At 42.5% G+C, this 23,415-nt stretch overlaps 1 protein-coding gene across 1 annotated transcript in view; it reads right to left on the bottom strand.

Annotated features, from left to right (window-relative positions):
* Positions 1-877: 877 nt before the first annotated feature.
* Positions 878-23,415, bottom strand: part of PREP (prolyl endopeptidase) — a 120,502-nt gene continuing 97,964 nt past the window's right edge. The window contains exons 11-15 of the mRNA XM_047102400.1: positions 14,543-14,679; positions 11,711-11,805; positions 8,539-8,670; positions 4,683-4,839; positions 878-1,625 (exon numbers count right to left, since the gene is read on the bottom strand). Coding sequence (XP_046958356.1) covers positions 1,331-1,625; positions 4,683-4,839; positions 8,539-8,670; positions 11,711-11,805; positions 14,543-14,679 — 816 coding nt within the window. The 3' untranslated portion in view covers positions 878-1,330. The remainder of the gene's footprint in view (positions 1,626-4,682; positions 4,840-8,538; positions 8,671-11,710; positions 11,806-14,542; positions 14,680-23,415) is intronic.

Below are 23,415 nucleotides of genomic sequence, written 5' to 3'. Positions count from 1 at the left end.
CAGCTAGGCTTGCTATGTAGTGATATATACTTGACAGAAAACGGTGTCTAATTTCAGACCTCAATGTGAAAGGCAGAGCTCTAAAGAAAAGCACAAATATGTATGATTGGAAAATCGGACTTATCTGGGGAAGTACAAGTTAATGGAATAACGAGGTGATCTTTTAAGCTTTTTTAAGGTTAAGATATTTCCTACAAAGTAGTGGTTTTATTTTAGTCATCTGATGAAGCAAGACAAAGAAGAAACTGTTTTCTTCTCATAAATTAGATCAGCATTTCCCAGACTGATGCCCAAAGGAACAGTGTTTCATGAGATGTTAATGCCTTGAAATGTTATGAACTATACTTTGAGGAATGGTATATCCTCCTCTTAAAAAGGTGGCAGGGGTGAGGGACCAAAACTGTTTAAGTCTGTTCCTAAGTGGTCCGTGGGGGGAAACAGCTTGGGAAATGCTGAAATTTCTGATTTTAAGCTAGGTTTGGATAAATGTATCTGGGTAGTTCACTCGTGTGATCTCTTAGTTTTATATGCTAGGTACTCTGATGTCCAGGATAGTTTGTAACCAAACTGATAGGTCAATAATCTGAAGCTTCTGGTCTGCTGCTTTTTAAGAAGAGGTGTCCAAAGCAAAAGAGCCCTGACTCCAATGATCGGCTGAGTGGTTAATACAGAGGAGAGTGAGCCTGCCTCTAATGGCTGCATCACAATAAACCAGGGAGCTGGAATGGATGCACTCAACCTCTTCTCAGGGCTGGCCTTCTAGGACTTCCTTGTTTGGAAACTAACTTGTACGGAAAGGCGAACTGCTTTTCCAACACGAAAGTGATGTGATCCAGAATGCCCCTCAACACAAAGGAACCAGAAATCAAGCCTCCCATTCTTAAATAACATTTATTATTGTTGTAAAGAAGTCTTTTTCATGAGAACAGCTCTCACATTTAAAGCTATATTGGTTACGGTTACAGAAGCACATTTCACTGAGTGCTCTATATGAAGTGTGCCCGACTACGGCTCTGAATTCAGCGATCTATTATTCACGATGTGTTGGCTGCCATTTAGCTATTTATCCAAACATGCCTTTTTAATTTTTTTTTTTTTTCTTTTTAAAACATGTGCCTGCACAGGGTGGAAAAAGAAACGCCAAGGGCTTGCTAAAAAGGAGAAGCCTAAAAAAGATAAAATTCCCGCAGCAGTTCTGTTCAACTGCAGTCTGTGAGTGCGGGAATAGTGTCCACGTGGGGAAGCATGATGCCCAGTGGTTTCTCCGGGTTAACGGTGTGAAAGCCCTTGAGGTTTTCCCCGGCTGTCAGGAGGGAGTGGGAAATTCCATTTACTGAATCCAGTCGATGTTCAGGCACCGTGCTATGAATGCAAACATATCCGAGACTTCTTCTATCACTTTGGCCGTGGGCTTCCCAGCCCCGTGGCCTGCCTTGGTGTCCACGTGGATGAGCAGGGGGTTGCTCTGCTTCCGGCTACGGCCCACGATGTACTGAAGGGTGGCAATGAACTTCAGGGAGTGGAGTGGGACCACGCGGTCATCGTGGTCGGCGGTGAGGAGCAGCATGGACGGGTACTGGATGTCGTCTGCCTCCGGTAACTTCACGTTATGCAACGGAGAATATCTGAAAGACAAAGGCAGTTTTGTGGGGCCAGATATCTAAAGCAAAGTTGTTTGTTCGCTAGGCTCATCAAGGAGGACTGGTGGGCCCAGTGAGCGAGGCAGCGTAGCAGCTTAACTTCTCCAGCGACGGCTGCAGCTAGCTGGCACACGGGGGACCGCCACAGACCCTGCCTGCATCGTCAGCTGGGCCCTAGCGGGCTGCGCTGTTGGAAACCGGGCAGCGGTGTCATGTATTTGCTTGCGCTTTGGAAGACTGTGTAAAAAGCAAAAAACTCACGGGGCTGTTGAAATGACCGTAACTATATATGCACACTTACGGTCTTGAATGATTCCCATACTCTTTAGACTTACTTTTTCGCGACTACAAAGCGGACTGACTTTAAACCACTGATTGTGGACGTCATAGGTGCAAGCCTTTCTTTTGTTGGAAAACTTGAAATTCAAAGTTACAGCTTTTTGCCCCTTTAATATCTATGAAACTTTTATTCCAGGCTCAGCTTGGCAGTCTTGGGAAGAACACGGGTCCCCTCTGGGCCTCTTGCCGGCTCTCATAGGCCAGCAGAAAGAAACGGCCTTTGGCCGATGCTGATGGAGTTAGCGGAGGAGCAGAGAGGAGGCGCATTCTGAAGCACAGCCTTCCAGGTAAGCTAACAAAAGGGTTTTAAGAATAAAAGTGTAGCCAAATTAAACAGTAATTGATAGTAGTTAGGTGAGCAAGATGTCTTATTTTTTCTTCACATCTGACTCAATATGGACATCATGTCTTGCAGAGCGTTCGGTATTAATGAATACCATCAACTATTTTAGTAGAGTTTTATTTGGAGGGTGAATAGTCAAAAATAGTAAAATTTCTGCTCACTTAACCATATCAAGACTGAAAAGTTCTGGAGGTAAGCCTCCCAACAGAAAAGAGGGGGGTGGCAATGGATCGGTTTTCTGGTTCATTTAAGAGTGCTCTTGGATCAACCCCAGATAAGGGTTAGTTCTCGGGGAAAAAGGTTTGGAAAACTCTGCCTACTCAGAATACCAACCCCTACCTGTGAGATTCACACACATGCCACACTTATACATCAAAGATTCTGAGAAGTTCTGTAGAAAATTTATTGAAGCTATTCCCAAACTTGGAAATTCAGCTCCTTCATTGGGGAGACCCCCTTTAGTCTCCGGACGGTGCTTCATGGGACACGCTGCAGGGTTTGAGCAGCTCCCGGTAAGGCCCCCTCTGGCTCAGCTTGTGGTGTAGGGCTGAGCTCTCTGCTCATTTGGGAACAGGAGGTATGAGGAAACTACTGCCCTGCGAGTGCCAGTTTGGAAAATTAAAGTCTAAAGTAGGAATATCCCAGACATCTTGAGAGAAAAAAATACTTAGAACCTTCTTTCCCCCCAAATTAATTTTAGAAGTATTAAGTTCCATTGAATATTTTGTTGCCTTTGATAAACAATTCAGTCAGTATTTTCAACTGAGTTTAGATGGGACTTCTCTCCCTACGTGTGTATTTTCTTTAATTTGAACTAGAGCCTCTTTAAATATTCAGCTTTTACTGGTATTTGCCAATGAGGTTATCTGTGTGTTTAAAAGTATTTAACGAAAAAACTTTAGTCATTTTAGCTGAATCTCTAAGTGAGGAGCTAGCCACAAAAAGCACTGAAAGAAAAAGTTTTTGGAGAAATTATTGTACTGAAATTTAAAGCTGACTGAGAAGGTTGGGACAGGGGACACAGAGCTCTTCCACTATCCTAAGGGCAATTCCTAACTGCTGCTGCTAACAGTCTCCAAACCCCTAAATGTGGGAAGTGAAAAGAATGTAGCTTGCAGTCTCGAAGAGTCTAAACACCTGCCATTTTCTCACTGTTCTTGCCAAAGTGGTTGAAGGCAAGCAATGAAGCTGTGTAATACTTTCATAATGTGATTTGTAGTTTCAAATATACATGGTTACACTGAGAGAACAAAATAAGTTTAATGTACTTGCATACATCTCTATTTCCTTCTTAAAAAATTCCATATATAGATGTAAAGTATGACACCTTTTTCTATTATTTTGTGATTGCTAGGATAACAAATTACCATAAGTTTGGCAGCTTTTAAAACAACACAGATATCTTTTTTTTTTTTTTTTTTTTCCTTAAGAGAAAGAATCCCGAGCAGGGAGCCTGCTCAGTGCAGAGCCTGATTCATGGGGCTGGATCCCATGACCTTGGGATTATGACCTGAGCTGGATGCTCAACTGACTGAGCCACCCAGGTGCCCCACATAGATTTTCACAGTTCTTTCGGTCAGATGTCTGGGCTGGCCCAACTGGCTTCTCTGCTCTGGGTCTCAGCTGAAATCCAGGTGTCGGCTGGCTGGGCTCTTATCAGGAAATTCTGGGAAGTAAATCTATTTCCAGACTCATTCAGTTCCCATGTGGTTACAGGACTGAGGTTTCCATTTCTTTGATGACTGAATGATGGCTGGGGACTGTTCTCAGGTCCCACAGGCCCTTCCCCCATTTTCAAAGCCAGCAATGGCAGATCTAGCCCTCATGATTCCAATCTGACCTCCCTTTCTGCTGCATTCCCTGACTCCAGCCAGAGAAAGTGCTCTGCCTTTAAGGATTAGTCACTAGACTGGGCTCACTTCAGTAATCCAGGATTATCTCCTTATTTTAAGGTGAGCTGACTGGTGACCTTAATTTAATCTACAAAGTCCCTTCACAGCAGCACCCAGATTAGTGTCTGATTAAAGAAACTAGGGGACAGGAATCTGGGGTGGGGTGGGGCTTTTAAGTCTGCCTATCACATCTTTGTAGTTTGTTGTTGTTAAAGATCAAAACAAGGAAGACACATAGGTATTCCCATCACTTTCCCTACTTTTGCAGTAAGTTATATGCAAATATGAGAAACTGTAGAGGACAAAGAGTCAAACACTTATCTTTTTGACTCTGTTCAGTAGTATAATATCACACGGTTAGTAACACACACACACACACACACACACACACACACACACACATATACGTATACATATATCTGTATATATACATATATGTATATATATCAATATGAATTCAAACTTTACTTGATAAGCCATTCGAAGTGTTGTTTGCTGTCTGAGCACCCATAATCGGTGGTCCAGGCATGACCAATGGTATATTTATGGAACTTCAGCATGTCCATTACTCCAACTTGGGCAATAACACAACCGAAGAGGTCAGGACGCTGATTTGCACAAGCAGCTGAAAACCAAGATAGAAAAGGGAGGCAGTCTATCATTAAACATCTAAATAAACAAAAACAAAATAACACTTTAAATACTTTCAGAACCATGGTTATCCTTTTTCCTAGAGCACAGGAAGAAACCATCATAAATCCCCTGCCTAATGGCCATAAGCTTTTCTCCCTCCTTTCACTATATCTGAGGGGTAGGGTATTCTCACCAGGAATAGAGCTTTACTCCCCAAAGTGAATCTCAATAGGGGAGTGTTATTTGGAAAAACTCAAGAACTTCCTGGAAAATCTGTGTCTCCTGCTCCCTTTCCTTTTTTTTTTTTTTTTTGTTTCCACGAAGAAAACTTGTTCAGGATCTATGACATAATAAGAAATATATATTTAGTCCCTGTCCCCAGTTCCTAGCACAGAACTCCTAAAACTCTTGGGATTTCCTGACTGATAGGGGTAAGAAATAACTGGCCCCTTTCAACCATACCTGAGTTTATGCTAAAGAGGTGACTCTTGGTGGCTCCCTAGATGGCTACATGGTGGGGACTGGTGGCCGGAAGAGCCAACCATGTGATTGGAGAGGTGGATCTTTAATCCCCACCCCTGACCTCTGGGGAGGGAGGGGCTGAAAACTGAATAACAGCTAATGATTTAATCTATCATGCCTGCACAATAGAACCTCCGTAAAACCCCTTAACAGTGGAGTTCAAAGAGCTTCCAGGTTGGCGAACACACTGAAATACTGGATGGGTGGCATTCCCGGAGAGGGCATGGAAGTTCTGTGAGCATTCCCGGAGAGGGCATGGAAGTCCTGTGAGCACCCCTCTACCCCATCCCCTACTCTATGCATGTCTTCCATCTTACTGTTCCTCAGGTCTATGAACTGTTCTGGCAGATTCTCAAACCTGAGGAGGCAGGTATGGAACCCCAACTGATGGCCAGTCAGTCAGAAATACAAGAGGCTTGGACTTGGGTGTCTGAAGTGGGGGCAGTTTTGTGAGTCGGAGTTCTTGCCTTGTGGAGTCTGTGCTGACTGTGGGCAGTATCAGAACCGAACTGAGCTGTAAGACATCCAGTGGGTGTCTGGAGAGTTGGAGAATTGGTTGATGTTGGGGGAAAACCCCACACACGTGGTGTGGGAAGTGTCGTGAGTAGAAACTGTTCATACAGCCCAAGGCAGGGCCTGAAACCCAGAACGGGCTCTAATTAATCAACTAAACAGTACACATTCTTGTACCGTTCTAAAATATTCTTCTTTGTATACTTGAGTTATATAAATGTATTTCTTTGTTTTGATAATTCAACAAGTGTTTATTGAACATCCTGCTGTGTGCCGGCACTGGAGATATACCAGTAAATGTTTTAGTGGGAAAGATAAGTGAACAAGCAATTCCAGTATGGGCAAGTCTGGGTGCTATGGAAGTGGGGGGTAGGGGTACCCAACCCGGTGTAAGGCAGATAGGGAGGCTTTGCAGGGGAGTCACATCAAAGCTGGCATGACGAAGAGTTAGTCAAGAAAATCTGGGCTTTTCCTGCCTCTGGCAAAAAACCTAGTTCGCACCCTAATTCTGATTTCAGTCCTCATTCATAATGCCAGATCCTGAGTCCTACCCTGGGGAACCCTGATTCTCTCACAGATGTGAGAGGGGCTTTTCATAAGCCCCTTTTTAATAAGCATTCAACACATTGACAAAGGGAAATCCAATTCTGCAAGTTCCTCATGGGACCAGGTTTGCCAAAAGAACATAAACCAGTTCCTGAATATCAAACTGAAAACATAAAGAAGTTATTGGATGAAAGAGTAAATTATAGAACAATTCTCCCACTATTAGAATCAGATGGTATTTTCAATATCCCTTCTCATTAAATCTTAGATTTGCCCTTAATGCTTCTCTTTTACACCTTCACATATAATCCACATGCAAATTCAGTTCACTCAAATTCAGGACACACCCAGAATCTGCTCCCTTCTTGCTACCTCCATCGCCACACTCCAGGGCCACGCCACCACTGGGCCTCACTGGGATGGAGGCCTCCTCCCTGGCCGCCTGCCTTTCTGCCCTCACCTCCCCTTCCGTCTGCCCTGATTGATCCCATCACAAAATAAGTCAAATTATGACACTCCCCCAAAGGCTTCTTATTTCACAGAGTAAACTGGGTCCTCTACACCGGCTAAGGGGTCCTGCCTGCTTTTGCCTCCTGCCGTCTCTCACCTCTCCTGACACTCTCCCTCGCTCACCATGCCCAGCAACAGACGTGGGCCTCTTTACTGTCGCCAGAATGCTCTGTGCTCTTGCTGGCCTCAGGGCCTTTGGTGTGTTGTCTGCCTCCTCCACTAGAACAAAAGCTCCGTGGGGTCAGAGGTGGTGTCTGTGTTGTTTGAAACTGTATCAATGCCCTGTCTAAATTTGAACAAATTATTTTGGACGTATGTATTTTACCTCCCTGGGAAAGTTTTTTCACAAGACTATATTCTATTTTTACAAGACTACCCCTCTTTACAAGAGGGGTAAAGAGTAAAAACAGGTAGGTATTCAGGTTTTGCAATGACTCAGTACATTTCAAGGATAAGGAAACTGAGTGAATGTGCTGTCCTCCCTGAACCCTCTTCCAAAACAGTGGATTTTCACATGTGTTTTTAACTTGTGCCTGTAAGTCCAGCCTACATTTGTACAACGGCCCGTCATATCCTAATGACGTTGGGTGTAGGACCCTAGCAAGCAAAGCCCATAAATGTTCGTTACCAAGTGAAATTTAACTACCGAAAATTGGGACAAGCCACTTTGAGGCAGTGCCACTTACAGGTGAAAGGAGACTCTAAAACCATAGTGTTGGGGTGCAACCCCAGCATCACACACTTTCCAGCTGTGTGACCCCAGGCAAGCTACTCAACCTTCAGTGCTCCTGAGTCATCAGGAAAACGGGACTAACCTCTTGGGCTGTGTGAGTGTCCAATGAGAATATGCATGAGAAGAGCTCAGCCCTCGGCCCAGCACAGGTGCTCAGCAAGTGAGAACTAACAGTATGAACTCGCTCATTACTGTTACGCTGTGCATCCATCTGTATGCTACCTCATTTTCTCCATCTCTCCTCTTGCTGCACCCACAGCACAGGTGTTCAACAAATGTTTCATGATGATCATGCAAGTTCTGAGTAGCACAACCATAGGGGTTATCAGGCTCAGTCCCGTGATGGCTGAACTCTATAAACCTGTGGATCCGTGTGGGGACAGGGTCCTACCCAGTGTGCAGCTCAGAAGAGCTCAAGGCAGACAGGTGGGACAGCTTTTCAGGCTATCATGAATCAAGTCTACGTAAGATGGGTTCAGCAGTATCTTTTTTTTTAATGTTTATTTACTTTTCAGAGAGAGGGAGAGAGACAGAGTGTGAGTTGGGGAGGGGCAGAGAGAGACACACACATAAAATCTGAAGCAGGCTCCGAGCTGTCAGCACAGAGCCTGATGTGGGGCTCAAACCCATGAACTATGAGATCATGACCTGAGCTGAAGTCGAACGCTTAACCGACGGAGCCACCCAGGTGCCCCTCAGCTGGGTCTTTATGTGTCATTTATCAGGTACCTACTCCAATACAAATGGGTTTTGTTATCTTTGGACCACTACTCCCATCCATGAGCCAAGTAAATCAAGAGCTGTCTACAGTGTATCTGAAAACCCCCAGAGTGTTAACTAGTAAGTACAATAAAATCCAGTTCTCACCCACTAAGAGGCCTCCATTTGAACCTCCATTAATAGTCAGCCTCTTGGGAGATGTGTAACCTTCCTTGATGAGATATTCTGCAGCATGCTGAAAGTCATCAAAGCAGTTCTGTTTGTTTGCCAAGATACCACCTGCAATGTGCCAAAGTGAAAGACTGGTTAAGAAACAAAACATTAAAAAAAGACAATTTTAACCTAAATGGAATTCAAATGATAGGGCAGAGTTTCAACTATTGATCACTTAAACACAATGGGCTGACACCACATTAAGAATATGCATCATGGAAATCCATCAATACCACAGTCACCAAGCCATACGGTGGATTTGTATTTTTCTAAATACAACAGCAGTGCCCCAAGAGAAGAGATGATCTGTTATGTCAGAGAACCATGAGGACCAAAGTATGAAAGCATGTAATCAGAACGAACCTAGGTTTTTGGAGAAGCTGAACTTAACCTTGAGCTGTGCTCAACCCTTTCTGAGCTCCACCTAGTGAACAACGATGGGGCTGTGTGTGCCTCCCCCACCTGGGGACGACGGCAGTGCTCTGCACAGGTGTGCTTCTCAGCCCTCTCCCCTTTGCAGGAGACTGAAATCCTAACGATGAGAAAGAAGTTCTTCGGTTTTGCTCTTAATTAAGGAATGTAAGCAGGAATTAGGTGGGAAGGTAGTGCTGCAGAGAGCAGCCTATTACAGTTCCTCAGTTCTTGAATGAAGATCTCAGACATCTCCCCAGAGAATCCGGATTTCCTCATCTAGAAGTCATCCAATGTATACAACCATGCAAATTACGTAAAGAGAGGAACATTTGTAAGGTCTTGGAATATCTAAAAGTGAAGGCCAAAAGTCAAAGATGTACCCTCAAAAGAACAGATGTCTGAAATAACTGCCTATGAAATGAACAAGAAGCAGGCATAGCTCTAATTAGATATCTGAGATTAACCACTTCTACAGAAATTCAATTAAAGATGAAGCAGTGCTACGAAGAAATTTTTTCATATCAAAACAAATGTTATTAAAATTTTAATCAGAAATTATCAGTGAATTAGAACAGCTAGGATTACTTAGTTTCCAGAAATAATATCATTTTGGGTATATGACTATATTTTCTAAAGAGCACTAAATTTTAAACTCCATACATAAACAGAACGGAATTTAGATATATCAATGTTCAGTATACTGGGGTCTAACTGGAAAAGTACATTTCTGGTCCTATGCCTAAATCTGGAGAAGTTTATGAATCAGTTTAAACATGGCACAGATCGTCTACTGTTAGCCTCCCTCAAGCTCCAAAGTCCACCCAGGGCTTTTGGACAATAAGTTGGTTCTAATTAATACAGAGATGAGAAAGAGCACTGTGCCTATCATACATAGCATGGTAGACACCTGACGACCAGAGGGGTTTTATGGGGAAGAATCTGGGTTCTCCGGGAGAGGGCCACAGGACCAGGAGTCCACGCAGGGGTGTATGTGAGTTCAAACAAACGTTGTCATTAGTAAATCAGGTGTTTCAGGTGATCCAGACTTAGCATACGGATTTGGGATACGAGTCAAATATACGGTATGTAGAGATTTTCTTATTTGATCAATCATCTCTTAATATCACAGTATGATTTTAAAGCAATTAAACTCTTAATATCAGGTCAGGGTCAGGGGCGCCTGGGTGGCGCAGTCGGTTAAGCGTCCGACTTCAGCCAGGTCACGATCTCGCGGTCCGTGAGTTCGAGCCCCGCGTCAGGCTCTGGGCTGATGGCTCAGAGCCTGGAGCCTGTTTCCGATTCTGTGTCTCCCTCTCTCTCTGCCCCTCCCCCGTTCATGCTCTGTCTCTCTCTGTCCCAAAAATAAATAAACGTTGAAAAAAAAAAATTAAAAAAAAAAATATCAGGTCAGGGTCAAAATTACACAATGACCATTGATAAAGTCTTTGGGGATGACACATGGGAGTAGTTGACCTAATGATGGCAGGCAGGTCAGGAGCCCATTTGTTAATGAGAAATACTCTTGCTAAGATGCTCAAATAATTTATCTGATGTCAGCCCTTGGGGTGCTTGGTGAATGTTCAGTCAGACCTGGCCTTTCCTACATCTTGACATGTAACAGGTACTTCTGAAACATCTCTTTACAGATCTATCCTCATCATTGCGGACTGGATTTGATGCAGAAAAGGCCTCAAATTTGGGAACAAGTAGATATACACAGATCTGCTGTTCCTACTGTGGGAAAAGACCCCTTTAACCTGGGGCTGCTGACCAAGCACTGGTGGCCACCTTTGTCCTAGCAGGCTTTCTCATAAATGATGGTCAAGGGTCAAGAGAGGGGAGAAACCTGGGGCTGTGAGGGTGAACGTGTGTTCCTGCATCCTCCTCCAGCTATTGGTTAGTCTATGAATTCCAGATACACAAAAGGCTGAGAGAAAGGATGTACCCCATATATAAAGAAAAGGAAGAGTTAGGGCTTTAAAAAATTATTACAGTCTGGAGAATGAAGTTTCATATAGAAGCAGTATTCTCAGCCAACTGGAATACACGTTTCAGGAGCCCAGAGACCGGAGCCTAAATCATTAAAACCAGAAAAGACAAAGGACGGAGCTCCTGGGTCTAAAACCTGCCCACCATGGAGTCACAGCAGCAAGGCCAGGAGGATGCTACTTCTCAGCAATCATGGGAAAATCAGAGAAAACAAGGAAAGAAATGCCCAGGAAGCTCTATTTTAGATTGCTCTTTTTCTTTTAAGAGAAAATGACCTATTTGAGAGGGCCAAATAATGCCACACAACCAACCTGGTATTTACTAAGAAGAGACAGAATAAATACCAAAAAGTGCCCTGCAGATTCACTTTTGACAGTGATAGATAAAAATGTACCTAGTGCATTGCTAAAAAACAAAACAAAAATGAAAACAAAACAAAAACCACCAATTCTGATTATGGTCTAAAAGGAATGTTTCTGAAAAATACATACTTCATTAGATTAAAATAAACAGATTACAAAGGGAAACAAAATGTGAAAACACGGACTTGTTTTTAGAGGGGCAGTGGTGCCTGCAACATGTTTGAAAATACCTTATTTTTCACTTGTCTAGCCAAACACTTTTCTGCTCCTGACCCCGTCAGCTCATTCAGACGTAGCTTTTGCTATGCCATGTCTGTGTTTCTGTAGAGAAAATACTTCACCTTTATGCCACGTCTCTCCGTATTCGCCGCCTCCTCTGATGTTGGCCACTGCAAGGACACCGCCCATGTGTCTCACAAAGATGAGCCTGGACACACTGAGAAACAGAACAAACAGTTAACCTTCTGTTAACTGCCTGGTAAGGACCATGTTGTCTCCCTCCATCAAAAAGAAAATGTATCCCTGAAGACATTCCACATGTAAAATACTGAAATAGGAGATTCATATTTTTGTATTATTTGATTAAAGTGAAAAATATAAAAGTTCTGATTAATGTTTAACTGCAAAGTTCATACATTTTCATGAACATTTGGTTTATCTCATTTTTCTATACTGGTAAATATTTTACTATACGAAGTGGGAATACATAATTCATTTTTTAAACTTTATTTTTAGAGAGAGAGTGTGTGTGTGTGCAAGTGGGGCAGAGGGGCAAAGGAAGAGGGAGAAAGAGAGAGGGAGAGAATCTTAAATAGGCTCCACAGTCAGCATGAAGCCCCATGTGGGACCTGATCCCGCAACCCTGGAATCATGACCAGAGCCAAAATCAAGAGTTGGACGCTCAACCGACTGAACCACCCAGGCACCCTGGTAATACATGATTCACAATGCAAACAGAGAAAGAACCAGAAGCCCTCATTTCATACCGAGTCCATCTTTTAAACAACCGTATCGGCAAACTGAGTATCACCAGCCACATGACACAGCCCTGGTGTGAATAGCTCCGGGCTGGCAGGAATCCCTAGTGGTGGTCCCTGCTCCACTGTTTCTGGTATCTTTCTCCTAACTATGCAAGTTGGAAGAAAGAAACCTCTTTAAAATATGGGTTTTAAAGAGTGTTTCCAGTTTTACAGACATTAAGTTGCTAAATTAGGTAACACAAGGTGTGAGAGAGGTAGAGGAGACCAAGGACACAGGCCAGAAAGCAAGCATGGAGGTCTCAGGGCTGGAGAAGGTTTTCTGGAAATAAGCACTAAATAAGCACTATAGATAAGCACTAAATAAGACACTATAGCATAAAGTTGCTAGGAGAAAGTTAAGTAAGTCCTTTGGGAAATTTGGATTTTGTTTTCTCTTCCTCTTTCCAGTCTGACCCTCACAGTGCTGAATGACATCTATTTGCTGTTAGCTAAAATTAATTGTGTTTTGAGAAATGTTCATGAAAATTTTATCGTTCTCCCCTTTTAGTAACTGGGGAAATGCAGGTCTCTGTAACCTGGGACTCTAGATGGCCTGAGTGGTAATTTCCCGAGTCTTGAGGATGCAGAGAAAGGGAGTTTGGGGAGGCGGTCATACCACACGACTGGATTGGCCAAATGGATTTCCAATCATTTGGTCTTCTCATCAAAGTTTTTCATGCACCCTTGATGGTCTCTACGGAAGCTCCCAGCCTATCTGCTGGGTCCTGGGATAAAAATGGTACAGGGACCCTCCCTTATTCATCTCTCAAATCCCCAAAGAGCTGGATTAATAACTATTTGTACAAATGAACGAAGATAAGCAGTTTTAGCTACAACAGATCAGCGGAGAAATCCATGTTGTCTCTATCTAAGTCCCACTGTAGCGACTAAGGGAAGCGAGGCTCAGGGTGCAAGTCTCTGACTTGTTCACTGAAGCTTGGATTTCATCACTTTGGGTGCTAAAGAGGGGCACACAATGACATGGCAGCCCACCTGTAGCTCAGGCCCTGCCTAGAACAATGGTTGGTGCGGAAGCGGCTTGCAGGACGTAGAAATAGCACTGTCGCTGGACAGTGAGTGAAGAGCAACCATTACTCCACTCATCTGACTGGCTTCCCTTCATTTTATTCACGTAATGATGCCTCACAAATCCTCTGAAAATACTGATCTACATGATGATTTTACAACTTCATCAGCTTCTCACTAACAAAAGGATAAAATCAAACTCTTTAAGCAGATATCCAAGGCAGTTCATAATATCAACTATTTCAGGGCAGGGACCGTGTTTCATACCTGATCAAGTCCTAAGTACTTAGCTGTCAAAGGCTCAAAACAAAGTAACAGTTTCCTTGTCTTCAAATTTTGGGCAGCTATTTGAATCTACTCTGAATTTATGTCCTGGTAGTCACCTGTCCATACATTTCTTCCTGAATATGACCAGATTTCCTATGAGGCTCTATTTAGAAGTTGGCTTAAAGCTGGTCTTGCTGGTAGGAGACTCCTCGTTTTTACCAAAAATGTTCACCACAAACTCCATTTTATACTGTGAATCGGATACTGAAATCAAGTTTGCAAATAACTGACAGAAGATGTTTAAATAATAGCAAATGTACCAATGCAGATTTTCCCCCCTTGAACAATACTTGTTGGTAAATCATCACATAAACTGAACAGTTTAAAATGAAGTCACAGAATATACAGAAAATATACTGTGGTAGAATGTTAAGATGGTCTATTTTAAGACTCTGTGCTGCTGAAAAATATAATCATTAGCTGAAAAAACATTCCCTCTGAAAAGAATACTGAGGACAGTGGCGTGACAGCAAATGATAAACACTGAAGGTACAAGCTTCCTTTCTGTAAGACCTCAGTTGATGCTAACCTTCTGTAGCCTGGCAGCTATATATAGCCTCAGCATCTAGTTCTCAAACAACCCGTTCACTGAAGACATAAAATTAGCTTGTAAACGATCCTGAAATTCCCGACCCAAAGTATACATACTTAACACACAGCCCTGCTCCTCCACAAAAACAAGCAAGAAATATACAGTTAAATATACTTTAAAAATGAGTTAATAGTCTAGTCTCTGGTCTCTTCCCACTCTATGGTGAGGATTAAATATACGCTGAAGTTCCAAGAGTATCCTGTGCTTACCTGTAGTTGGGTGTGATAGATATGTTGAAGCCGCCGTAGCCATATAAGAAAGCAGGATGAGAGCCATCCAATTTTATGCCCTTTTTATGTACAATGAACATTGGAATCTTTGTACCATCCTTACTGGGGTAGAAAATCTAGAACAAAAGAAAGTAGAGTAGATTTAGTAGAAGTTAGTCAACAAACACTTGCATGCTTTTAAATGGAAAAACGTGCAGGTAGTGAATTCTCTCTTGAAGATAGAGAGGAGCACAATGGATATCCAGTACCATTCACTGGCTATTTAGTGGTGAAGCATCTTTCAGTTTTTATGGAGATAGTGTGGAGTCAAGTGTCTGAAAGTAGGGACACCTGAACTTGAATTCTTATTCCACAACTATCTAACCAGGTGACCTTGGGTGAGCCATTTATTATCCCCTGGCCTCAGCTCTTCAGCCCCTCATGGGGCCACTGTGCCTACTGCATGGTCCACGGAAGAGAACAGGCATTCAGTTCTCTACTCCTTGTCACCCTCCCAGCACCGGAAAAGTCAGATCTGGCCATCCTACCAAACGATTCAATTTGGGGAAACTTTTCTAGGAAACAAATTTCATATTCAACTTCCTCTCTACATGTTAAGACAACTCATCATTTCTTCTGCGTTAAGATATTAAGTAACTGTTAGCAACTACAAAGCATATATTAGGTTACAGTGTAGAACAACGATAAAGAAATCCTATTATTCCTGGTTAAAGACATTTTCTCCAGCATTCTTAATTAAGGCTCATCAAACTTGCCAGAGTCTGGGCAACCTTGGGCAAGTTCAGTCAACATTTCTATATTCATTACTTCTTGGATAAAAGGAGTAAGAGAAAAAGCATAAGGAAGAGAACATTGACTGCTAGTCAAGTGATAAGCCATAGAATAACTGATAAGCCACCAAAAGCTGATAATGGCTTCTTCCAGACAGAAAACCTGTAAACAGCTTTCTGTTTGGGCAAACATGGTGTGTTTACCCCAAATGACACCTGGAAAGTGTTCCAGTTCAGAAATGTCTTGCTGACCTTCCATGGTACACTCAAGGACATAAGCCTTTGCGCTCTGTGGCTTGGAGCCATATTTTATCCAAAGCTTTTTAAGGTAGTTCTATCGTAGGAAGTTGCCACAAAGTCCTTGGAAATCAACCAGGGGTTGGGAGGTAGGGGTGCAGATTTAGAGAAAAGCACTACAGGGCCACCATAAATGCCTGCAAACTTGGTAGTTTTTGGAAACCTGCCAAGAAATAATAGCAAAAAAAGAAGCATTTGTTTTTGACTTCGGAGACAAATACTGAGACGTAAATTTGAGAGTTTAGGAATCATGGACAATACTCTGCAGGGTTCAGAATTATCAAAAGGGGCACACTTTAATTTGAAGTTGTTAGAGGCCAGTTAGCAGCCTCTAATAGAGTGTAACTGTGTGGGTGCTACAAGTAAATGCACAGTAAGAGGAGCAAATTCCAAGTCATTGGCTGGGGCTAATGAACTCAAGTGTAGGGCCTTCAGCTCAGACTTGAGGAGAATTTGGAGCAGGGGAACAAAGTGTCTCGCACGATTCTTTTTTTTTTTTCTTTAAAAAAGTTTATTTATTTTGAGAGAGAGAGAGAGAGAGAGAGCAGGGGAGGGGGAGAGAGAATCCCAAGCAGGATCCCTGCTGTCAGCACAGAGGCTGATGTAGGGCTTGATCCCACGAACTGTGAGATCATGACCTCAGCTGAAATCAAGAGATGGACACTTAACTGAGCCACCCGTGTGTCACGTGATTCTACCTTAAATGAGTCATCTGTTCAAAAATAGCATTCCCTCCAATTTACACCTATCCTCAAACCCCTGATCTCTCTCCAATCCAGCTCACCCGTCCTCAGGCAATACCCTCGTCTGAACCCCACTCTTCACCCAGTCAGCAGGGCTGATGCTGATGGCCCTCTAGTCCCCACTAAGCTGACTCTCCTTCTGTTCTTAGAGTTCCCATCTTGTTGCTCTGTGACAGTTTGGCTGCTCTGGTACCACCCTTCTTGTGGCCGCCTGTACATCTCCAACACCTGCAAGTCTCCCCTGTCTGGCTCCAGGACAAAGGAATCCTTTTAGAAGATACCATCAGAAGCACAGAGTCCCCTTCGGGCCGTAGTTGCAAAAATATATCCAAGCTTAAGTCTGTGTCATTCGGATGTTAAAATAACATTTGAACGCTGTCCAAAAGTGAAAGGGCACTGTGAGATGATTACAGTAAAATCACCTTCAAGAAAACTCCTTACAAGAAGGCTATTTCCGACTTGAAATAAATATACACACCATACAGATATGCGTGTATACAGATTTTATCACATCTCTACACACACACACACACACAGCAGTGTTCTATGCCATTTCTGTTTATGGAACGGAAATTGATAATAAACCTTAACCTGACTCTTCAATAAAAGGGCAAATGGAATCTTGAGTCTCTTCATAACCATGGAATGAATCCATGTGAACATTTTAGAAACAGTCATTAAAAATAGCCCTGCCATTTTCCATCATATGCTTTGTACTTCTTTGACTTAACTGAAACTGATTTCCTCTTAAAGCCGCTTCCTTCAAAAACTTTTAAGATGCTTTGGGGTTGTCTTTCCCACTGCTCTGGATTTGCTTGGATAGGAGGAGAAGCTGGCAGACTCCTTATTTCCATTTACTTCTCAAACCCAGTCTTAGTGGGTGGGCCTCAGCATCTATGACAAACATGTTAAATATGCAGTTTCCCAAACTGCATTCCCAGAAATTCTGACTCCATAGGTCTGGGGTGGAGCGCTGAAACCTGCAGATTTAGCAGGTCTCCTACCTATTCTGGCACAGGTGGATCAGGGCTCAAAAGCTAGTCACACAATTTACTTTTATCACCCCCTCTCTCCTTGTCAACTGTGTCAACTAAAACCAGGTGTGTCCCCACCATCCTTGACAATTCAATATGGAAGGCTATATTTCTCTTCCCCCTCGTTTTCGTGCGATTTTCTTTAGTGACTTTCACAGTGCAACTGAGGACCCATCCGGCATCCTGTCCTTACAGATACCTTAGCTTCCATGCCACACTGGCCACTTGTTCAGATGTTTGCTGTGTGTCCGTTACGTGCCAGGCACTGGACAAGACCTGGCTAACTTCTTCCCTCATGGGACTCGAGGTGCATGGAGACAAACCAACGGGCAGTGCAAACACCCATCACCTGGCTCTGTCTTTGCCCTCAGAACCTGAGACTCTCTGCAAGGAACTCTGATGTTCCCCCTGTGTGACTCCAACTTGTTTTTCCACCACCTCCTTCCCTCCCTTACTCCTGGGGTATCTTTTTTTTTTTTTTTCCAACTCTTATTACAACATTCAGTCCCTTACATTCTCTTGCTTTGTCAGCTTCACTTGGGCTTTCTCGCCCAACTTGAGACCCTTAGCAGCCCTCGTGGTGTCACTATGCCTGAAATCCTCTAATGCTAACCTAACCCCTCTGGATCCCTTCTCTTTCTCCGAGCTGCTGGCACTCAGAAAATGTCCACTCACTTTGCTGCAAATCAGTAATACCTGAAGTCATGGGTTCTGAACTTATGCTTTAGGTCTTTTTTTTTTTTCCCTTCCCCTAAACGAGTTCCTTACTTCTCCTTCCTTCTTTTCCTCCCTATGTCTTTTCCTAAATGTCCTCCTTATACCCTTTTTTTGTGCCTAAATCAACTCCAGAGTAGCTGTTCCCAACACTTTCCATTTTCTTCCATTCCCAACACCACCCATTTGCATCCCCTACTCTTTGTCTTGCCTGTCGTCATAGAGGCCATCTGCTTGGAGTTCTTAAAAAACCTTCTGCCAACTTCACTCACCCTCTGAAACTCCAGAGAGAGATTCCAGTCCTTGACAACCCCCCACCACACTTCTGACTACCACAATGTTTTCTTTTTGTATTTTCTCCCTTTCCTTGGCATGCAAACACACTCCGACTTCTCCTATCCTATGTAACACAAAACGAAAACCTTTTGCATTGCTCTATGTGCCCCTAGAGCTAAATTTCCATTTCCCTCTTCCTTCCTGATCAATCATCTCCACAGTAACCCACACCCCCAGCTCATGCCTTCCAACCTCATTCACTCTGGTCTCCACCACCACCCTTAAAGGGCATCAGCGAACGTTTCTATCTTTCCCCTTGCCCCTCTACCTTCACCTCTGCCTCGGTGGTGCATAACCTTCACAAGTTTTTCATAGGCTTATAGAGACACATCTATTTGTACATATTCGCACATATTCGGGTTATTGTTATATGGCGATACACAGAATCAGGCTGACATTGGCCTACAGTGTACTCCTCCTCTCCTCACTTAGCAAGATATCATGGAATGCTTTCCACGTTAAAGCACCCAGACTTGCCTCATTAAAAGAAACCACAAAAAATGAAAAACAAAACAAAAATGGCAGCCTAGTATTTCATATAAATGTACACAAATACATTTAATCACTTCCTCACTGATGGATATTCAGACTATTCTTTTTCTCTCATCAACAATGGGATAAATCCCTTTTAGATAAATCTCATACACTCATTCTATGATTTCTGTAGGATATATTCTTAGAAATGAGATTGCCAGATCGAAGTATATGTCCATTTAAAAATTCAATATATTCTGAAAAATAATTCTCTAAAAACAGTGTATCAATTTAAGTCCTTAGTGACAGCAATTACCTCAGTGACATTTCTTATCAGCAGTGGATGTTAAAATGGATTTTAATTTTTGCTGGTCTAATAGGCAAATATTACCATTTCATAATTGCTTTAAGATTAGTTTTAAATTAGCAAACATTTTCATTTTAGTCATTTTATGTCTCTTCCTCAGAAAACAAAGTGTATCTGTTCTTTTATTGTGTTACTTTTCTGATTAGTTTATAGAAACTATTTTATTTTTTTTTAATGTCTGTTTTTGAGAGGTGGGGGGGGGGACAGACTGTAAGTGGGGGAGGGGCAGAGAGAGAGGGAGACACAGAATTGGAAGCAGGCTCCAGGCTCTGAGCTGTCAGCACAGAGCTTGACACAGGGCTGGTACTCACAAACCAAGATATCAGGACCTGAGCCGAAGTCGGACGCTGCTCAACCGATTGAGCCACCAAGGCATCCTGAAACTATTCTTACATTAAAGATACTACCTTTTTTCCTCCTGCCATGTTTTGCTTGCATTTATTCCCAGCCTATAACCTGTCTTTTAATTCTCTTTGTGGTATCTTGAATATATATATACCACATATATAGACAGAAGTTTCTCACCCCAAGTTATATAAATATTTGTCTATATTTTCATTTTGAGTTTTTACATTTACATTTATAATCCAAATGGAGTTTATTTTTACATATGGTCTTTCCCCCAAATGGCCAACTATTATGTACCATTTACGGAAGAATTATTCTTTCCCCCACTGTTCAGAAATGCTATTTTTTAACTGGTTTCTTCCCAGGCCTCATCTGTTTTGATCTCTATCTGGCAACTGCTTTGGGTTCTTGGGCACAGTTTCTCTTGGGTCCTTCTGTATTTCCCTAATTCTTTTCCAGCCTTCCTAACCAATCCAGACTAGCTCTTCTTCTTCCCACCACATGCTACTGTTTTCCATACTCAGTCTCTTCTTTTCTCTCTGCAAACCCACCTCTGCCATCTCAGAGAGCTTTAATAAATGACTCTCTGCTATGGACCTTCAAGATCGCACTTGCAGGCCACACGAGGGGCTGTGATCTCACATGGCAGGTGGCCCCTCTCTACCTGCAAGACACCATGCCCTGGGTATACGTGGGATGTACTTCCTTGGGGTTCTTTTATTTTGGTTAGTAACAGTGCTCTCTCATTTCTCTCTCTTCAGCCACTCGACTGCCAACTCAGAATCTGGTCTTGTGCCAAGGACCTCTCAGTCCTTTCAGTTCCCACAGCCAGGCCTCCCCTCCACCATTTGTACTGGTGGACCTGCTCAGGGTTCCATATGGCACTAGCCTCAAAACCAACTGTCTCCCTGACGCCTCTCATTTGCTAAAGTGGCACTGTGGTAGGAATAGAACCTGAAACTACTATCAGTAACATACAAAAATTAGAATGTAATATATATATATATATATGTACAAAAGCCATTAGTGCCTTATGAATAGACAACTGCCAAAGTTTATTTTTTTGTAAAAAAAAAAATTTTTTTTAACGTTTATTTACTTTTGAGACAGAGAGAGACAGAGGATGAATGGGGGAGGGTCAGAGAGAGAGAGAGGGAGACACAGAATCTGAAACAGGCTCCAGGCTCTGAGCTGTCAGCACAGAGCCCGACGCGGGGCTCAAACTCACGAGCCGCGAGATCATGACCTGAGCCGAAGTCGGATGCTTAACCGACTGAGCCACCCAGGTGCCCCACAACTGCTAAAGTTTAAATCCATGTGTAATTCTTCGATTATTTAATAGCCTATTGCCATGACAATACTTAGGTTCAAGTTAAAAAGCAAAACGACTTACTTTTTTCACCCCTCATACTTGTAACCAAATGAGAGGGCGCTGGCAATACACATCCATTGTTTTTGAGTGTCCACTGTGGGCACAGCCCTTTAATGGAATGCCAGGGCTCTTATGGAATCCTTAATGGACAGGAAAACAAAGTGCTCACACAAGATCTAACAGGCGGCTACTTGAGTAACAGAGAAAGTCTCTCTTTCATCCAGCGGTAATGGCTCGTCATGTGAAGCTGATGGGCCCTGCCTTCCCTTCTTCCTGTCAGCAGCAGAGCAAATAGGTTGTGCAATAGAGCCAGTTCCACAAGAAGCCCGCGACACCAATGTAACAGGGTCTGTCCTTGGGCACACGCTTCCCCTTAACAGACTGCAAGTACCACCGAAGAAGCTCCTGGGAGATCTCATAAGAGGGTCTACTTAAGCATGTGGCCACATGAAACCTTCATCAGGGACAGCACAAGTCAAAATAAACATCATGACCTCCATTCAAAGCCAAAATAAACATCACGGCAGCCATTCAAAATCAGTTAGTTCTAAACATTAGTGAGCCAGCCAAAGGTTGCTCAAACACTAGATTAAGAAAGCTTCCCTCCTCAATTTTATTTCTCTCCCCTTGAAAACTTAAATGCCTCATTTTGGAGACTCTCACAGCAGTGTAATAATGTTACTCCACATCTTGAACCAAGAACATTCAGCACAAGGCAATGAAGGTCTACATTCTCTGTGAAGCCCGCGCTATTTGTCGATAGAGGACAGTGACGGGTCTTTTCTGAGCAGTCCCAAGACTGTGCCACTTGGTTAAAAAAAAGCTGGTATCAGTTCTTTCTCAGCCCCGGGGAGTTAATAAGATAATCCCAAATTCTGGAGATTTGCAATGTTTTAGATACAAGGAGAGACTGTCACTCTGGGACCTCATAAGCTGGTCACCCTCTCTTATTATATGAATGACAAACCTGAGGTCCATGAAGATAAGATACCTGCCAAGGTAACGCTGCCAGTTTATGGAAAATTACCACCATGCTCTCCTAAGTCCCTGGTCCAGGTTTTTTTCCTACTCTTATCACAAAGTAATTCACTGTGTTATCACTTCCTTGTAAATATCTTTATTGGGTGTAAACTATCTAATATTTTGCAAATGTTAGAAGCTTTGGCACTGATTTAATAGATTTTTTTTCCTCTCAAGACAATGATCACCAGTCTCTAGGGAATCCAGGGGACAGATATTCTGCCAGAGATACTGTGATTTATTGGCTTTTCTGTTTTTGTTACCCTCTTGAAAAGGAGACTCATTCAAGCATGTCAAAAGCCACATTTCAGATACAGAGGTTATAATATTTACTATTTTTTAAAGCAAAAAAGGTCTTCTTGGAAAGATAATCCTTCTCCAAGCAGTCATCAGTGTTACCATCTTGAAGGCAGATTACTAAAATAATAAAAATCTCAGTGTATCTGCAATGTCATTCTACTAAAATAATTCAGTTTCAATGATATTTTTAAAAGTGTAACAGATACAATTAACTTCACAAATGAAACACAAAAAATGCTTATGACAATCCTAAAGAAAGCAACCCCAACCTTCTAAGCAATCAATTAAATTTAAAGCAGATTCCAATTCTGTATATTTAAGCCCATATTCTAATGAATGATTATTTAACAGATAAGATCTCACAGATCCTCAAGTTGAATTCTTTAAATTAAAAAACTACTGAAGAAAAGAGACAAAGGGTTTCTACTTATATAAAGTATATAGTAACAAAACAAAACACCAGAAATGACTACCCTTTATTGTCAAGTATGACTTTCCAGAGGCGCCATCAAATATAAAGTAGTATCACTCTGGAAGCATGCTTAGGCATGAGATCATGGTCACCGAATACATGCCCAGTTGTCTTAATGTGTAGTTAAGAGATGGTTTTTGAAAAGATGAAATAAAAACATTTTCCTTTAAAAAAAAGTGGAGCAAGGACACATAAACAAATCAAGGAAACATTACTGTTCTTCAAGAAAACATCAGTTATGAAAAGACTAGCCATCTCCACTAAAACGATCACTTTTCTTGAAATGAATACCTTTGGTAATAAAATCAATTTTGCTGAGACATTCAAACATGGGCAACCACTGAAGCTTCTGAAAACAATCTTCAACCCACATTTGTTCTAGTTCAGATCTGGTGCTATCTGAGACAAGTGCCAGGGCTCTCAGGATCACCAGTAAAGGGACGTGCTCAGAGACGACAGAGGAAAAGTAAACTGCAGAGGGCGGGCCCTTCAGAGAGAAGAATGTACCGTGATAGCAGCTCCTTCCTAATTTTAGGGCCTGACAGGTTAAAAGGAGAATGTTCATAAAAGGGTGCTGAGCTTCCCTTTTTATCAGAGTTGACAGA

This window comes from Lynx rufus, unplaced genomic scaffold (assembly GCF_022079265.1).
Source record: "Lynx rufus isolate CCGP_SWC_20201006 ecotype Redwood Valley unplaced genomic scaffold, mLynRuf1.p SCAF_6, whole genome shotgun sequence".
NCBI lineage: Eukaryota > Metazoa > Chordata > Mammalia > Carnivora > Felidae > Lynx > Lynx rufus.
This window is presented reverse-complemented; position numbering and strand designations above follow the sequence as displayed.